This window comes from Cydia pomonella, chromosome 10, assembly GCF_033807575.1.
Source record: "Cydia pomonella isolate Wapato2018A chromosome 10, ilCydPomo1, whole genome shotgun sequence".
Taxonomy (NCBI): domain Eukaryota; kingdom Metazoa; phylum Arthropoda; class Insecta; order Lepidoptera; family Tortricidae; genus Cydia; species Cydia pomonella.
Window position 1 is genome coordinate 9,310,218 of NC_084712.1, and position 16,631 is coordinate 9,326,848.

The 16,631-nt window shown below is 38.3% G+C and overlaps 2 protein-coding genes across 3 annotated transcripts; one reads left to right on the forward strand and one right to left on the reverse strand.

Annotated features, from left to right (window-relative positions):
* The first annotated feature begins 267 nt into the window (after positions 1 to 267).
* LOC133522027 (uncharacterized) lies at positions 268 to 5,968 on the forward strand. 2 transcript variants are annotated; one of them, XM_061857198.1, is made up of 5 exons: positions 268 to 703; positions 2,664 to 2,843; positions 5,234 to 5,366; positions 5,677 to 5,728; positions 5,931 to 5,968. In XM_061857198.1, exons 1-4 carry the CDS (start codon positions 518 to 520, stop codon positions 5,703 to 5,705), a joined length of 528 nt encoding a protein of 175 aa, XP_061713182.1. In that variant the 5' UTR covers positions 268 to 517; the 3' UTR covers positions 5,706 to 5,728; positions 5,931 to 5,968. The 2 variants fall into 2 exon arrangements, with proteins under 2 accessions (XP_061713182.1, XP_061713181.1); XM_061857197.1 differs by lacking the exon at positions 5,931 to 5,968 and having other exon boundaries at positions 269 to 703; positions 5,677 to 5,811.
* Positions 5,717 to 16,600, reverse strand: LOC133522026 (C-type mannose receptor 2-like). Its single transcript, XM_061857196.1, has 7 exons — positions 16,173 to 16,600; positions 12,854 to 12,964; positions 12,214 to 12,351; positions 11,775 to 11,969; positions 11,084 to 11,217; positions 10,413 to 10,533; positions 5,717 to 8,868 (listed from the first exon to the last, which is right to left on the reverse strand). The coding sequence occupies exons 1-7, from the start codon at positions 16,219 to 16,221 to the stop codon at positions 8,681 to 8,683; spliced, it is 936 nt and encodes a 311-aa protein (XP_061713180.1). The 5' UTR covers positions 16,222 to 16,600; the 3' UTR covers positions 5,717 to 8,680.
* Positions 16,601 to 16,631: the final 31 nt, after the last annotated feature.

The following is a 16,631-nucleotide window of genomic DNA, read 5'->3' on the forward strand; positions in this document are numbered from 1 at the left end:
TTCAACGGCTCAAAAAAATTTTTTTTTACTTTCAAATATAAAAAAGGAAGTAATACAATTCGATTCCTTAGATATTATTGAAAAATAAATTGTACGACAACTATATACATAAACGCAATATTTCAGGGTCAAAATAACAATTTTCTTGATCTTCCATACATTTAGGACAGAATAATGTAATGTGACGTCACATTACATTATCATTATGTTAGAGGCGTTTCAATCGTCAAGTGCGAGCCTCAGACTTTCATTTCTGACCTTTGTGTTGGCAAATGCCATTAGTTCTGTATAGACATTTGATCCTCAGGAAAATCAAGATCGATTGACATTATTTACAAAAAAACTTCCAAGTAGCCAATTCTGACATTTACCACACCATTTCCTCATGCCATTTTTACTGATTTTTCCCTTCCAGGCTCCCACAGTAAACAGATCGTGCTATTTACACAAAGAAGAATAACGTTTGAAATAATAAGTTCGTGAATTTATTAAGACCCATTTAAGACCCCATAAAAGTATGGAGATAAGTGTTTACAATATCCACCATGTCGTCGCGAAGTTTTTGAACCTTCGAGAGCATGTATACGTTGCCTCTGATTGGCTGGTGTTCTTTTGTAGCTTCTTATGTTGTCAATGTGCTGAATATATGGCTGAAGGTATGCCCACTGATGGGTTAAGCGAGGCGTCAAGCATCGCGTACAAGGTTGGTCTTTGTATTTTGCCATCGGATAGATGTCGTTCGATACCTCCCTACGCCTTTCGACTGTGGCGGCTACGGCGGGTCGCTCCCCACCGATGTGTGGAGGTCAATTGTTATCTTTTTGAGGACGATGTGTGCTGCTGGTGTTGGCCAGCTCTTCGCCATCAATATTATCTACTGGACTGGACGTCGTTCGATAGCCTCCGTTAGGGGGGTATGAGGGGCTGCTTCCGCCTTTCGGCTGCGACGGCTGTCGCGGGTCGCTCCCCACCGCCCGGTGGGGAGGTCAATTGGCCTTCATTTGGTGGATGGTGTGTGTGGCTGGTGTGGGCCAGCTCTTCGCTACCGATTGTTATCCAACCCTACGACCCCTAGCCTGGTGATACCGTTTGAGCGGGGCCAGGGTTTGGGGTCGCGGTGAAGGCGACCGGTAGCTTAGCTGGCGTGTGCGGCAGGCTGTGTCCGAGGTGTGTTGTGCTTGCTCTGCTGCTGCTGGTGGTGTGGGAGGGATCGGGGCAAGTCCCGAGCCCACCTCTCCGGAGGTCTGGTGTTGTGGTGTGGCGCGATGTCCCGAAGATGGTCGTGACCGGCGTTGTCCGCGCGGTCAAACATGGCCCGTGCGAGACGCTCGACGAACTCCTACAGGCCGCGCCACTTCAGTGTCTCGATGAGGGCTGCGTTGCTGACGTACCGCGGGCACTTGAGGATGGTCCGCAGTGTGAGGATCTCCTGGCGCCTCATCTTCTCCTTGTTTGACCTGGAACAGAAAGAATACCAGGCAGGTGAAGCGTATGTTAGTCTTGAGCATACGTAAGCTTTGTACAGACCGAGCTTGGTCCGTACAGGGAGCTTACTGCAGAAGATTGGTTGTAGGCACATGCGAGCGGTTTTCGCTTGGCGGACTGTGTCTCTGGTGTGTCGATCCATGTTGAGCCTCGACGCTCGTCTATATTATCTCGTAAACGTACAATGCGGGCTCTACACACTCGTCGAGGGCCTCTCGCTGAGAGTTTCGGCACCGCTCCGGTCCAATCGGAGATGCGCGAGACGAGAAGGGAGCAGTACACACTCGTTCTCGACGTGTCTGGACGATAGTGTATAACAGCCGGCATAACATTTTATTTTCTGTAGATTCTGTAGGTTGGTAGGAAGTTGCGCCGAATCGGGTCAGGTAGGACGTTCTCGTTTCGGAGGCCAAGATTATTTATGGATCACTGAGCCAAAACAATTAGTTACTTAGTAGGTTATTGCGCCTCTAATAAAATAAATTAATTAATTAATTTCGATCATCAGTCCATAGATATTACAATAACTTAAATTAAAATAAAACTAGGTACTACTTAAATAACTAACTTAGCCCAACACCACCTCTATTGTCCATGTGCATGGCGTTCCATTTCTAGTGTACCATTCTGACTATTCGCTAAGTTCGTGTTCTGAACTGGCGCTGCACATGTACGCAACGCGAGCAGTTAGTAAGCCTTTTAGCAAACAAGCAGAATCACGGCGCGTAAGAAGCAGATATGGACGTAATTAAGAGGAAAGAGGACGAGCGCTTCTCCAAGCAATCGTGGTCCCCATTTTCCTCTCTAGATATTGAGATTATGGAAAATAATGTTCCATAATTTGATCTTTGATTAGAAGCGAAAAAACAAATTTCATACAAAATTTTAAATGCTCCTAACTCTTATAATAACTTAAAATTCGAAAAAAATAAACGAAGGGACATAGCTGTGGACATATGTTCAATAATGTTAATATTCAGAAAGGAAAATGAGGACTACATTCATAAGGAAAGGCTATTTCGCGCGGCTGCCGTCCACTTTCGTCTTAATGGTTTATTAATCTTGACAAAGGCATCTGTAATTTCCTAGTCTTGTTGCTGACACGGCCGCGTAGCTAGTCGTATTTTTTTGTACATACGTGTTTGTGTATTAGGTACTTACTTTCGCATTCTGTTTAGATAACTCCACGAAAATTGGAAGTAGATACTGCACGGTCGTGTGAAGAATTGTTCCAGACTGCATCCTTGAAGATAAACTTTGACCAGCCTGTAGAACCATGCAACACGGGTGATGATAGATCATGCTCTAAACAACGTACTGTCGAAGAACGAGGGGAACTGGACGGGAAAATGCCTCCGGTAATAGTTTTTTTTTCATAGTTTATCAATGTACAAATTCGCAAAAGGACCAAAACGCAGGAGCGGGAATGAATGAGAAAAGAAATTCACAAGTATCGCATTTAATTTTGTATGAGTTCTACTTTAATCACACCAATATAACAGAACCGACACTTCAATACAATTTACCGTTTTCTATATTTTTCACGTCAGCAGCTGGAACAAGGGTAATTTGCTTCTTAAAAAAGTGAGTAAAATCGCATTTTGCTCACTGAGTGAGACAAAATAACATTCAAGTGATCTTTATATTCGAATGTCAATGTAATATGATATGATATGATAAGTGCATACGTAATTCAATGGTATATTTTAGACCTCCGAAATAAGTCAGACCGCATCGTTCCAAAACACCCTACGAGCCCTCAATTGTAATAATTAATTAATGAAATAAAAGTTTAAAACTTTAATAAAAACACCATATTTTACGTATTTTATTATACAATCAAAACAATGAACTTAAAAAAAACCCAATTGTTACGCAAAGTAAATAATTCTACTTTTAACGATCTCTACTATAGTTGACAAATAGCTGTATCCGCAATTCGGACCGTATCTTACAAAGTTTTTACAAAAAAAAGTTATCGATTGAACTGTCAATTGATGTTCGTTACTTCATTATTTCAATTCAATTAAACTTAATTGTTAGAATACCTTAAGAAAACATGAATGAAATAGTGATGAAGACGGATTACATTTTTTCAGGTTGTATTTTTACCTTTTAAATATGTTCACACTGCTGTCGTAAAAAAAAATGTGTACTACACGAGATCAAAGTTACTTATTTACAACTCGTGCGCTTTTGAGTCCCTTACTGCTATATTATAGAATCTTTCGCGTGCACGGGACTCACAATATACATCTTTGTACTTTTAGCTCTCTAAGTCGAAGGAGAATTTTATTACCTAACCTTTAACCTGAATCACCTAAATCACAAGACCTGACCCGACCATGAAATAGAACTAGTTTCATTTGGAACAAGTAGTGTAGCTTCAGTCAACGTATCACAATACCTACTCTATTACTATACCTACTCTATTTGTGTAGGGTAGCGGTCACGAAAGCTTTATATTTCTCCATAGAAATATAAATATACATAATTTTCTCTCGCTAAGTGTTTGCTCCGAGTTTTAAGCCTCATAACTTTCCAGCTGCATATTTCTTAGAAAGTTGTGAATGCCGGAAGCCGGCTGTTGGTGGTTAAACCTTTCAGCCCCGCTAATGGGAACAAAAGTAAGTTATTTGAGCATAGAAGAGGATTTAGAAACATTGTGGATCTTAACATTAAGGGTAATAGGGTAGTAGGTAACAAGTAGAGCGTATAAATGAGTAATACCATAGAGAAAAAAATAAGTACGAGTATATATCAGCTCTCTTACAATAATATTAAGTTGTATGGGAGGTATGGTAAAATGTATTGCTAATAAGCTTAGAACGTGCTTATTAAAAACAAAATTTCACAAAGCTTGGTTAAAACTTCTTATAAATAGGATTTTATCTTTCCGTGTGAGCACTATGCTGACTTATTTATGTATGGTAATACATTTATTAGACTAAAAACTTTTTTTCTACTCGTCGACTGTAATGGTTGAATTAAGATTTCGTATACCAAACTGTAGTTGGGTACTTTTTATGTATGGGCTCCCAACTCTACTATAATATTCATTTCGAAACAGTTTAGTACAACTATAATGAAATTGACCAATCACAGCTCGCCGCCGATACCTAGCTCATATTAATTATTTCTTAGGTTGTATAGGAGAAACAATTGCTTCATAAGTCATAAATGCACATGTGACACCCTTAATATAGCAACATTCATAGACTACGAAAACCGCTTAGCGTTGCTTGTTAGTCTCCATAGGCACCCTAAATCAACCTAATTCTACCATATTCGTTGTTTTGAGTATTGGCTTTCTTATACTTTTTTCCTGTTCATGTTGCGTTGTGCTTATTTGAGCAGTATTGGGTCTTATAGGATTAAGAATTTCCTGTTCCAACTTCACATATGATGAGTTTGCTCATACTTGATGTCTGTTGAATGGTGTAATCCCGGGCTTTTGGTAGGGCTTTGTCAACGTTTTATTTTGTGTAGCTTGAAAGGTTTTCCCTTTTATGTGCATTACAATGACGTATAATGAATGAGTTCACTGTCTATAGAGGCACACGCCACTCAGACATGCGTGCCAGGTGATTTAATTACTTTTATTGCTATTTAATTTTAGATGGAATTATATCTCAGGCCATAGCGGGATATCTGCTTTATATGTTTAACCACGCTTAGGCTCTGTAGTCTATATGAGGTAAGGGAATTATTGATTAGTATAATTATTTTAATTAATTTTATGTTACAGGACAACAGCGGTGAATCAGTACTCACAAAGTTAACCAATAGTCCTAACATGGATAAAAACATTACTCCGATAGCCAGCAGTAGAAATGACGACTATCCAATAGTACATAGCCATAGAAGAGTATCAGACCAACGTAAGTACCTATCAAGCCACATTACTACATTACTTTGTAACCTTATAACAAGGTATAACGGTGCTGATTCGAGTGCAAATTGTCGGTAGGTATTTAAAAAATATGTAAATCAATTTAATAAACACATAAGGTGAGATATTTAACGTTAATATATCGTTGTAGCAGTCAAATAACTGGATAGATATTATGTCACTGTACTTACATAAAAATAGTGAATTGTGGAATTATATCAAAATTACGCCCACTATCAACTCAATTTTGTCCATGAGTTCCATTTGTACACAACAAATATAATCCGATTTGGTTTCAGATAAAATGGTCGCAGAATTTACCGAATAAAGACAAAATAATATGTGCTTAAGGTATCCTTTATTGTTAGAACAAAATAAGACTATATTTTAATGTTTCTATTTAACTTGGGCTCGATAAAAATACGTAAACTTAAGGCTGATTTATTTACCTACCCATTTTGATTTGTATTTTAAGACTTTTAACCTTTAATTGCATAGTTTAGCTATATGATCATAAATCTAAGACTAAATTAGCCTGATGGATTGGTCCCAGGGCACTGGCTGCATTCCCCCTCTGCACAGTGAGGCTAAGTTTTTGTGCAAAAAAGCGCCAGCTCGTAGTTCGCCAGACTCCCAGACTAATTTGGTAGAAATTTCTTTTACTAGTTTTTTGGTGTCTGTCGACCAAGAACCGAAAGTTTCAATCGCAAGTGCCGCAAATACATTGGCAATTTGGGCGTCGTATGCTGCCGTCCCCGGCTTCCTGGCAGAGCACCGGACATGAGATGGGGCTAACGTATCAACGCATGTTACATGCCACGCCAGGGGCCGCCCCAGGAATTGCATAGTGTAAGATGCAGCCTATAGAACAAAAATATCCAATTTTATGGAAATTTGATAAAATTATGCATAAAATTGGATACATTACGAGTGAATACAAATACATTTTTACACTACGCTTAACAACCGACTCTCGCTTATTGATAGATTTTCAGTGTTACTTGAAATTACGTTAGGGTTTGCATTATTATTTTTGACCCGGATGAAGTCCAGGTTCTCATGATCGAGTCAGGAGTTGGTCACCAGAACTCCTAATCTACTTATTATAATTCCATCATATTTGGGCTCAAAAGATTTGCCCCGACGAGCACCATCGATCTAGATGTGGTCCAGGATCTTATGATGGAGTCAGGAGTTGGTCACCAAAACTTCTAATCTACTCATCATAACTCCATCGTGTTTGGGCTCAATAGATTTGCCTTGACGAGCACCATCGATTTAGATGAGGTCCAGGGTCTCATGATGGAGTCAGGAGTTGGTCATCAAAACGACAATTCGACTCATCATAAACATAGACATTTTTTATTTAACACCACATTGAAAAATGTTTACAGGCAATGCTACAAAACATTACAAGCCTTAAAATGAAACTTAATTACGCACAAATTTATGTTTACATGTAGATATAAAAAAAAACTTTTAAAATTATGATGCTAAAAAGGAGCGAACCTCAGCATGCGTTGCAGCAGGCTTACCTGCTACAACGCTGGTTTTCAGGCCGACCCTTCGTACAATACGAATTTGCTTGCTGCTTGTCGGAAACTGTATGGCTAAGACTGTTTTAGTTTGTGTAGAAAATAATATAGGTATGCAAATATATGTTTATGTTTATGGATATATTTATAAGATTATACTGTACGATACTATGACATATGTGAAAGTAGGTTTAATGTTTAGGCTAAATAAATACGTTGGGTAATAAAGTATATATTGAGGAAATAATAACATGAATGTAATAATTTTACTATAAGTAGGTACCGAGATTAACAAAGTTGAACGGCGCATAAGAACGATTTCGACCACTACAGATACGACGGTTTTACTCTAGTACCAGGAGGTAGCATGCTTTGATATTCTAGAAGTTGTTGTTTGAGTTTTAATTTAAAAGTACTAATTGTATTTAAGTTTTTGATAGGTGGCGGTAAGTTAATCCAGCATTTTGTTGCTGAGTATTTAAAACTACCTTTGAAAACGGCAAAGTGACAGCGAGGCAGTAACAAATCATCGCAAACCGATCTGATTCCATACAAGCTTGACCTGCTACCACGAAATTTAAACTTATTAAATAGATACTCTGGTTTAAACGTTTTAAAAACACCAAATAACAGAGATGAAAGATGCAATTCTCTGCGTAGTGACATTTTAAGAATACGTGCCGAGTTCAAATATGGCGTCACGTGCTCTCGTGGGGTGACTCCAAAACAGTAACGTGTGCAGGCCTTTTGCACTCTTTGCACCATCCGGCCTGTACTAGCTAATAAACGATCATAACTCCATTATGGGTAGTCAACATGCCAATCGTTTACGCTACGATATCGAAACACTATCTGTCTCTCTATTGCACTAATATACGCAAACGATTAGCATCTTGGCTAGGCAGCACGAGTGCGTAATCAACATGCCAATCGTTTACGCTACGACAACGAAACACTATCTGTCTCTCTATCGCACTAATATACGCACCCGTGGTGCCTAGCCAACATGCCAATCATTTACGCTACGACAACGAAACACTGTCTCTCTATCGCACTAATATGCGCAAACGATTGGCATCTTGGCTAGGCACCCTGGGTGCTTAGCCAACACAATTCAAGCTATACAATTCATGCCGTGACTTTCTGAAAATTTAGCCATAAGCACATTTTATTTATAGCCTACAGTCATTTACTATCTATTTCATTTTCCATTGGTGTGAAAGAGATAGAATAAAGAGCAAGGGTTTATAGTACACTCTGTACACCACTACTATACGTATAAAGTAAAAATAGTGCCCTTACGATATAATACTAAAATTAATATTAAATTTATTTTTAACAAGCAGAGACGATGCTATTAAGCTTAGAATAAATTTAAAAGTGGAAAAATTACTGCCTCGGGTGAGTGCCGTGAGTTCAAGTCTCACCCAAGACAGTAATTTTTCCACTTTTAAATTTATTTTAAAATTAATGTTGCTTGAAATTATATTGAAAACTATCAAAATTATTCTTGTCTGCATTGAATGTTGAAACACGCGTCGCGTTGCCGTCGCTCGCGTACCGAGCGCCAACGCCATCTATCGAGCGTTATTTCGTGAAATCGGAGAACGCTCTAAGGAATAAGGGCTCTTAAGTCGAATTCGTATGACTGTGGATACGTCAACCCCTCGAATGCCTCATTTTGACATCAGCAAAGTCTCATTTAATTCTAAATTTAAAATTCATAGTTATGTGGCTGGTTGTTTTCGAACCCCTGAACATCAAAAACCTATTCATCATCAACCAAGCTGTCTGGCGCTTTTTCACAGATGAAGGGAGTGGGCAGATTGCACCACACATCGTTGAGAGTGCCGGCTCGGTGCACGGCGCCGCAGTATTGACCTATAGAGCCTTGCGTAGAATTTGCCGGCTCCCCCTTGGACCACTTGTCATAACCTGCCTCTTGTAGCGTTTGTCCTGTGAGAAAAGGTGTTTTTCACCTCAGCAGCTTGAACAAGCCTACTTTCCTCACTCCAGGAAGTGAGGAAATTACGACTTTCGCCACTGCAGGGAGTGAGGAAATTGCGACTTTCGCCACTCCAGGGAGTGAGGAAAGTGCAACTTTCGTCACTCCAGGGAGTGAGAGAAAAGTAGTACTTGACATAGATATAATAATATGTTACGTAAATATTCATGCCAAGTTTAATGTAATTTAAGCTTATCGAAGAAATGAAAGACAGATAATAAATGTATGGAGCAGTATTCACTCTTGTCTAAGGTTTATGGTAACACCACTTGCCACTATTATTCCTTGGCTCATACTAAGCTGAGACTTCCGGTTCGAGCGCCATAGTGATAGTCACGCCTCATGATTAATTGCTTTGTTTTTTGCTCATTAATATTGTTTAAAGTGTAATATCGATAACTTATTATACAGTAAACTAATGTGGTAGTGTGCAGTGAATGGAGAATTAATCTCGAAACGCGTTTAACCACCATTTTGGAGCCAACGGCCGGTAGTCCACGTGCTCCTTATAAAGTCCAGCTATCGCTTTACAAGAGCTGATAAAATCACCGTACACTGTCTTGTACTAACCATACAATTTTATTCGTATTTAAAGCTCCTAAGACCTTGATACTGGCGAAATGGTCCCGCTGAACTGAAGCCATAATTTAAAAAACCGGCCAAGAGCATGTCGGGCCATGCTCAGAGTAGGGTTCCGTAGTTACTCTTCCGTCACAATAAGCTAAACTGGAGCTTAAAGTATGGTAGATTGTTAACCAAGGGATGAACTGTGGGTGTACGTCTTTTAACTATGAAGGGGAAACTTTTTGCAATAACTCAAAAACAGCTGAACTGATCATATCCGCTATAGTTTTCATTTAATGTCTTTCTTAAGCTCTACTTCCAAGATCTTTTTCATAATTTTTGGACCTATGGTTCAAAAGTTAGAGGGGGGGGACACATTTTTTTTCTTTCGGAGCAATTATCTCCGAATTTATTCATTTTATCAAGAAATGTTTGTTGAAGACCCCTATTAGTTTTGAAAGACCTTTCCAACAATATCCCACACTGTAGGGTTGAAGCAAAAAAAAATTCACCCCCACTTTACGTGTAGGGGAGGTACCCTAAAAAAATTAAATTTTTAGATTTTATAGTACGACTTTGTCGGCTTTATTGATTTATATATCCATGCCAAATTTCAGCTTTCTAGCACTAACGACCACGGAACAAAGCCTCGGACAGACAGACAGATAGACGCGACATGGCGAAACTATAAGGGTTCCTAGTTGACTACGGAACCCTAAAAAAGAATAAGAATACTAAGCTGATCTAATGCCATGCCTATAAGCCAAGGAACAATCGTGCCAAGCTGCATCGCCTCAGGCCACTCACTGCACTTACTTTCTTCACTACGTATATTTGTTTGTATATTAAATTAAGTTTTCATTAAAAATACGTATTATATAGATTTTATAAATCACTAGGTGCTCACACATTGAAAATACCTTTAACATACCATGAATAGTGAGCCATAGTCCTCGCTCGCCCCAATCGCAGTGGCCTATATGAGAGGAATGCTTCACGAAGTTCCCCGGCATTGTAGAGTCAGGGTACTTTGCGTACAGCTCCTTGATGACCTGGCAGAAATCACACGATGATGTATACAATAGCTATTACACTCATATGTTACAGAGATATAATCATGCCAAAACTTTTCACACTGCGCGACTATCTTGCGGCACTCACGCAAAAAACAAAGTCATTGAAAAATATTTTGACCTGTAGGGCTAAGATGGTCGGCTCTTTATCATCTGTCACCATACCTGTCACGTTCTAACAAGTATGTAAGTGCGAAAGTGACACACGTCATGATAAGTGATAAAAATGCGACCATGATAGCGCCGCAGTAGGGCTAAGATGGTCGGCTCTTTATCATTTGTCACCATGCCTGTCACGTTCTAACAAGTATATAAGCGCGAAAATGACGGGCATAGTGACAAATGGTAAAAATGGAACCATGCTGCCACCGCCGACATACCTACCTACTCGTATGACAATTGAAGTAGGTACTAGGTACACGTTCATATGGATTTACGATATGGCGTGGTAACGTACCATAAAGTGTTATCGACTGCATGACAAACTTGCAGCTTGAAATGCAAAAGATAAGATAGACAAATACATTACCTGGGCTTCCAGGTCGCTGTTGATGATAGCTAAGTGGCCGCCCTCTCCTGAACATGCTGCGAAGGCACGGGGCCAGGTCTGAGGCAGCCGGTGAAACTTGTAACAACTACCGGTCCGTGCGTCAAAGGAGTACCCTAGGTTGATAAATAATTTTAAGGTACCTCAAAACATCTCCAAGGTGCGTCCAGATCAGACGAATAATTTGCATAATCATTGCTTTTTGTAGTGGGTTTTGCTGCGCATGCAAAAGACGTGCGAGGAGTGCAAGATCTGGACGAACCTTTAGGCACACAATTTATCAAATTACCACAAGGCAAGGGAGTCTTAATAGTGTCGATAAAATGTAGGAGGTATCCGAGGTATAGGCGTTTATGGTAAGCGTTTTACACATTTGGAATCATTTATTAAGTAATAATTTGTTGTAATATTTAAGCCTTTTCCAGGAATAGTATGATAATCGACGACATACGCGCCATTCGAATTTCAACTTTACTATTTCGATTTAAGGTTCAAATTAGATAGTGCTTTCGGGAAATGTGACTTGTCTTCAATTTTGAAAATCTTGCAGATTAATGGTGCAGCCTGGAAAAAGGTTAATATTGATTTGGATTTGGAAAAACATCTTTTGCAAAAGTAACAAGTGTAAATATCACAATAATAAAAAACATCAACCAGACGTACGGGTACACACCTGTATCAACCGTGCCGCATCCACCCATAAACATGTTTTTAGTCTTTTTCTTATAGCATAGAAAAGGGTACACGTCAGTACAGCGTACGTCCGCCACTGTACCATTCATCAGCATGATGATACAGTCTTCGCCATTTTGAAAGTTGTCCGGTTCGTCTGGGGCCCAAGATACGGGGATCTTCGAGAGCGGAATACCTAAATTTTCATTCAAATACGAGAAATTAAATAAATCTTTATAGTTAAGAATAAGTTTCTGGAAATTATATTGATTTGACATCTCTCAGGGCATTTTTCTAGTTACCTATACATACATTGGTACGAGCGCGAGCGTCACTCTATCAATTGTTTACGTATTTCGGCGCAATAAATTCCAATATGAAAGTTTTTTAAGTCATGTAACAAGTGTTATGTGCAGTGGTGTAAGAAAAGCCTCCTGTACCTTCGATAGAGTAGTAGTCCCCTTTAGAGAATGTGGCGTGAATCCCCGTGTATACGCCGCACGATTTGGTGTGCTCAGCCGCTAGAGACTTCATAGCGGAAAATAGACTTTCATTTTCTGGGGACGCAAGAACAGCACCTGCAATAAAGATTTGTTAAAATTATCGAGTCCCAACTTTTCAACTATTATTTATATATATGACTATCTGACTATCATGAATAGATACTTCTTTCTTCAGGATGCAAGCTAAACCTTCCATGACAGCAGATAATATAATTGGAATTTAAAAAACCGGACAAGTGCCAGTCGAACTCGCCCACCGAGAGTTCCGTACATTTTAGTATTTGTTATAGCGGAAACTATCACAGTTCATGAGATACCGCCTGGTGACAGACAGACGGACGGACGGACAGCGGAGTCTTAGTAATAGGGTAATAGGGTAACTAACCTGGAAATAATTAATGATATTTAACAGCATATGCTGCATATGCAGCAACTTAAAAATAAATTTTCTTGCGGTACGAGTCCGATAATTCTCGATACTTTTAAAGCTTATTGGTGAACAAATAATTAATTACATAAGTAAGGGTTTCTTAACTCAAATAGGTACCTAAGGTTTCATTAACACTAAGACACTCACCTTCTCTAAAACATTTATACCACGCATTGTTCCATGTAGCCGGCACTTCATGCAGGTTGAGCCAACCCCCTGCTTCCTCGTAAAACTTGTAGTCATTACGAAATTTTCCGTCTACAATTTCGATAATAATAATTAATAAATGTGGGCTGGCTAGACAAAAGTGCTATCGTTTTAGGGGTACAATATTGTTTTAATTATTTGCTCGTGTTACAGGGCCTGCCCGGTATTAAGAGAGGTATTAAACGTTTAATTAGGATAAACACGTAAAGCTCAATTACACAGATAGCGCTATACTACACTTTCTGCTTCCCAAAAGTTATCTGAAGATCGCTTTTTAGCGACAAGACCGCCTGTTGTTACCTGATTATATTTTCCCTTAAAATTTATTTGTAATTTTACATGTATGTAAAATGTATAATTATTGCTGCAATAATAGTAGTTTATGTGACTGCTACATAATAAAAGGCATTAAAATGCATGAGTGTGGGTTTAAGAAACGAACTTCGTTTCTTAAACAGATCACATGAGTGTTTTAATGCCTAATTATGTACAATTACATACACTATTTTATCTACACACATATTATAAACTTTCTATGAAATATTCACTAACCCAAATTACAGCCTCCGTTAGGGCATCGTTGCCAAATCGTTGCTCTCTTGGCGGAATTCGCGGATATGTGGTGGCGTCACCGAAATATTTTTATCGCTTATTTTACATTTAATGTTTGCTATAGTTACCTTAAAAACAACAAAACATATTCATTTAGATATAGGGCTCAACGAGGGGGGGTGGGTTTAGGGTCGGCAACGCGCATGTAACTCCTATGGAGTTGCAGGCGTACATAGGCTACGGGGACAGCTTACCATCAGTCGGTCCGTATGCTTGATTGCCACCGTCGTAGTATAAAAAAAAATACTTAAAACTAATTAAAAGATAAACTGTACGTAAAATGGCGGTAAATGAAAACTTTTTTCACGCATGTAGTATTTTTAATCAGAGACAAACTAGGGTCGGGGACCTATTTACGTATCATTCGATACAAACTAACATGCAATATATGTCAAAATTGTATGCAATTGACATTTCATTTAGAACACAAAGGCATCTCGACTGACATAATGTCAGTGACATTAGAATAGAGGTCAAATCGAATTTCTTTTTTTCATAAATGTTCCAAATTTGAATGCATAACCAAATCGATTTTGATGTAGTTATGAAGCTGTAACTACATTATCACAGAAAATAAATTTGTTGTAACAAAACAGCTTATCGTAATTTTGGCCATTATTTACGGATATTGAAGGCATCATAGAAGGTTTATGATATGTGTGTAGATAAAGAGTACTTTCAACACACTTGCTCAAAACGACGTTTTTATTCCACCGATTTTTGGCTCATTATCCTAGATATTAAACACGCGTGCTTTTTCAGTATATTATGACACTCGTGCTTTTTCATTATATTATCCGACTGAGTTAAAAAGGTAACTGATTGCTAATAATATGCATGGAAACGGAGTCTTCTTAATTTGGTCGAATAATTAAAAAAAATTAACCAGCTACTATTAGGTTTCAAATGTTACTTCAAAGAGGTTTTATCACACCAAACATATTTTATAGATTTATATATTATTGTTTTGTATGTATTTGTTTCTAATTGTATGTCACTTTTTATTCCTAATAGTTTACACCTTGTTTTAAATTAGTTAACATAAACAATGTACTTGTATATATAATATAATAAAATAAATAATATATATAGATATCTATCTTAGATATTGAAAGACTTAGTCGACCATTAAATGTATTCTAAACTGTAAAAAAAAAATTATAGATTAAATTATCTCGTAAATTACATTACTTTGTATGTATTTCATCTCCATCCGTGAAATAGAAATACGAAAATATTAGCTTTTTACATTTTTTTATTGGCTGTTTTGATTTCGTTCGCGCATTTACCGTGCGCGCGCATTGGAATCGTGCGAAAAAAAAGAACGCGCCAGCTATTTTCCGTATTTGTCATATAATTGGAATAGTATTGCATGTTTTTAGTTTATATGTTGACGAAAATGTCATTTTCAAGCATTGAAAATGAAGAACACATAAAATTGACCCTGCCAGTAATACTAATAGATGCAAGAGCCGAGAACGATAGCCTTTTACTATCAAAATCGAGTGAAAAATAATTGGCGGTATATGAAACTTTTATTCAATGGAAAATCAGCAAAAACATCCAGTCTTTCTCGGAAAACGTGTTAGTAACTTGCATTAATGAACTTGCGAATAAGTGCCTACAAGCCCAGCACACTTTGGTGCAATTATTCGAGGTTTAAACTGTAAGCCACCATTTTTAAAATTGTACTTTTACTGTTTTGACATAAAAATCTAATGTATAAGTTTTGTTTTTTCCTCGCAAGTGTGTTGAAAAACGTCGTATGAAACGCGTGTTCATTGGTCATTAACCACATCGGCTTTCTTATTGCACGCTCGCTTACAGCTCGCGCACACAATATCGCCTCGTCATAATGCTACTATTACTTACTACAGACTTGTGGGTATCAAAACAAAAGACTGTTGCAACTATTGCAAGTTATACAAATTGCACAATCAGTGGATTTTTAACCCCATTGTTTATTTAAGAAGAAATCCGTGTGGATATCTACCTAGCTTCGAGTAGATCTGGCGAATGTGCCAATAGCTCCTTCAGACTTCTCCTTACCTATACAAAGTTTCTTTTTCTCTTTACTAGACCATAACTACAGCTTAATTAAATAATAAAAATAAATATCTGGGAGACCGAACTTTGCTCGAAAACATATAAAAACTCAAAAATACAAGATTTTCCAAAGATAACCACTTTCTATCATCGCACCGCTCGCCGTCGGCAGGGTGTTCATCCTCATACCCTAGAGCCTAAATGGTCGCGTACTGTGCGGTTTAAGAGAAATTTCCTCCCGCGGTCGCTCCGGCTGTGGAATGAGCTCCCTGCCGAGGTTTTCCCGAGGTAGTACAGTATGGGGTTCTTCAAAAAAGGAGTGTAGAGATTTTTAAAGGGTCGGCAACACGCATGTAACACCTCTGGAGTTGCAGGCGTCCATAGGCTACGGTGACTGCTTACCATCAGGCGGGCCGTATGCTTGTTTGCCACCGACGTGGTATTTAAAAAAAGATAAGATCTAGCTAGATCGATTTTTCGCTCCGAAAACCCCCATATAGCAAATTTCATCGAAACCGTTAGAGCCGTTTCCGAGGTCCCCGAAATATATAAATATATATAAGAATGGCTGGTTAAAAGATTATACTCGTAACATACTCACCGACGCCATAGAACAACACAAACACACACAAACTATTAAAAACTTTCATTGCAATTTTGTGCAAAAGTAACCAGCAAAAATAAATTGCAGCTCCGACGGATGACTAGTTTAATATCGAACAGAGCAAACATTTAAAAGTTTAACTTATCAGAGGTTTCCGGGTGATGTGGTCTAGGTATTTACCACATGAGTGATTATAATGATTTATCATTTTTCATTGAAAGTTCTAATGAACATGAATATAAATGCCGTGGGAAAATAATTATTTTCGTATTACACATTTTACAAGGGCTACTACAAAGACTGTATTATATTTCAAGTAGTATCGATTATCTACAAATATTAATTTATGAATTATTGTAACTGTTTTAAAAACCTCAGCGGCAGACATCTGTCATAATTTGCAACTGGATGGTCGCGTTTTTTTCGCCTGTTGTGTCATGGGTCACTTTCACGCTC

Bases quoted from the DNA above. Each gene is read 5' to 3' on its own strand.
- LOC133522027 (XM_061857198.1), top strand. From the start codon at position 518: ATGGAGATAAGTGTTTACAATATCCACCATGTCGTCGCGAAGTTTTTG. The intron at 2,844-5,233 runs GTAATAGTTTTT...TTTATGTTACAG, and splicing joins TGGACGGGAAAATGCCTCCG to GACAACAGCGGTGAATCAGT. The intron at 5,367-5,676 runs GTAAGTACCTAT...ATTTGGTTTCAG, and splicing joins TAGAAGAGTATCAGACCAAC to ATAAAATGGTCGCAGAATTT.
- LOC133522026 (XM_061857196.1), bottom strand. From the start codon at position 16,221: ATGAAAGTTTTTAATAGTTTGTGTGTGTTTGTGTTGTTCTATGGCGTC. The intron at 12,965-16,172 runs GTGAGTATGTTA...TCGAAATTGTAG, and splicing joins TGTGTTGTTCTATGGCGTCG to ACGGAAAATTTCGTAATGAC. The intron at 12,352-12,853 runs GTGAGTGTCTTA...TCTTTATTGCAG, and splicing joins GTATAAATGTTTTAGAGAAG to GTGCTGTTCTTGCGTCCCCA.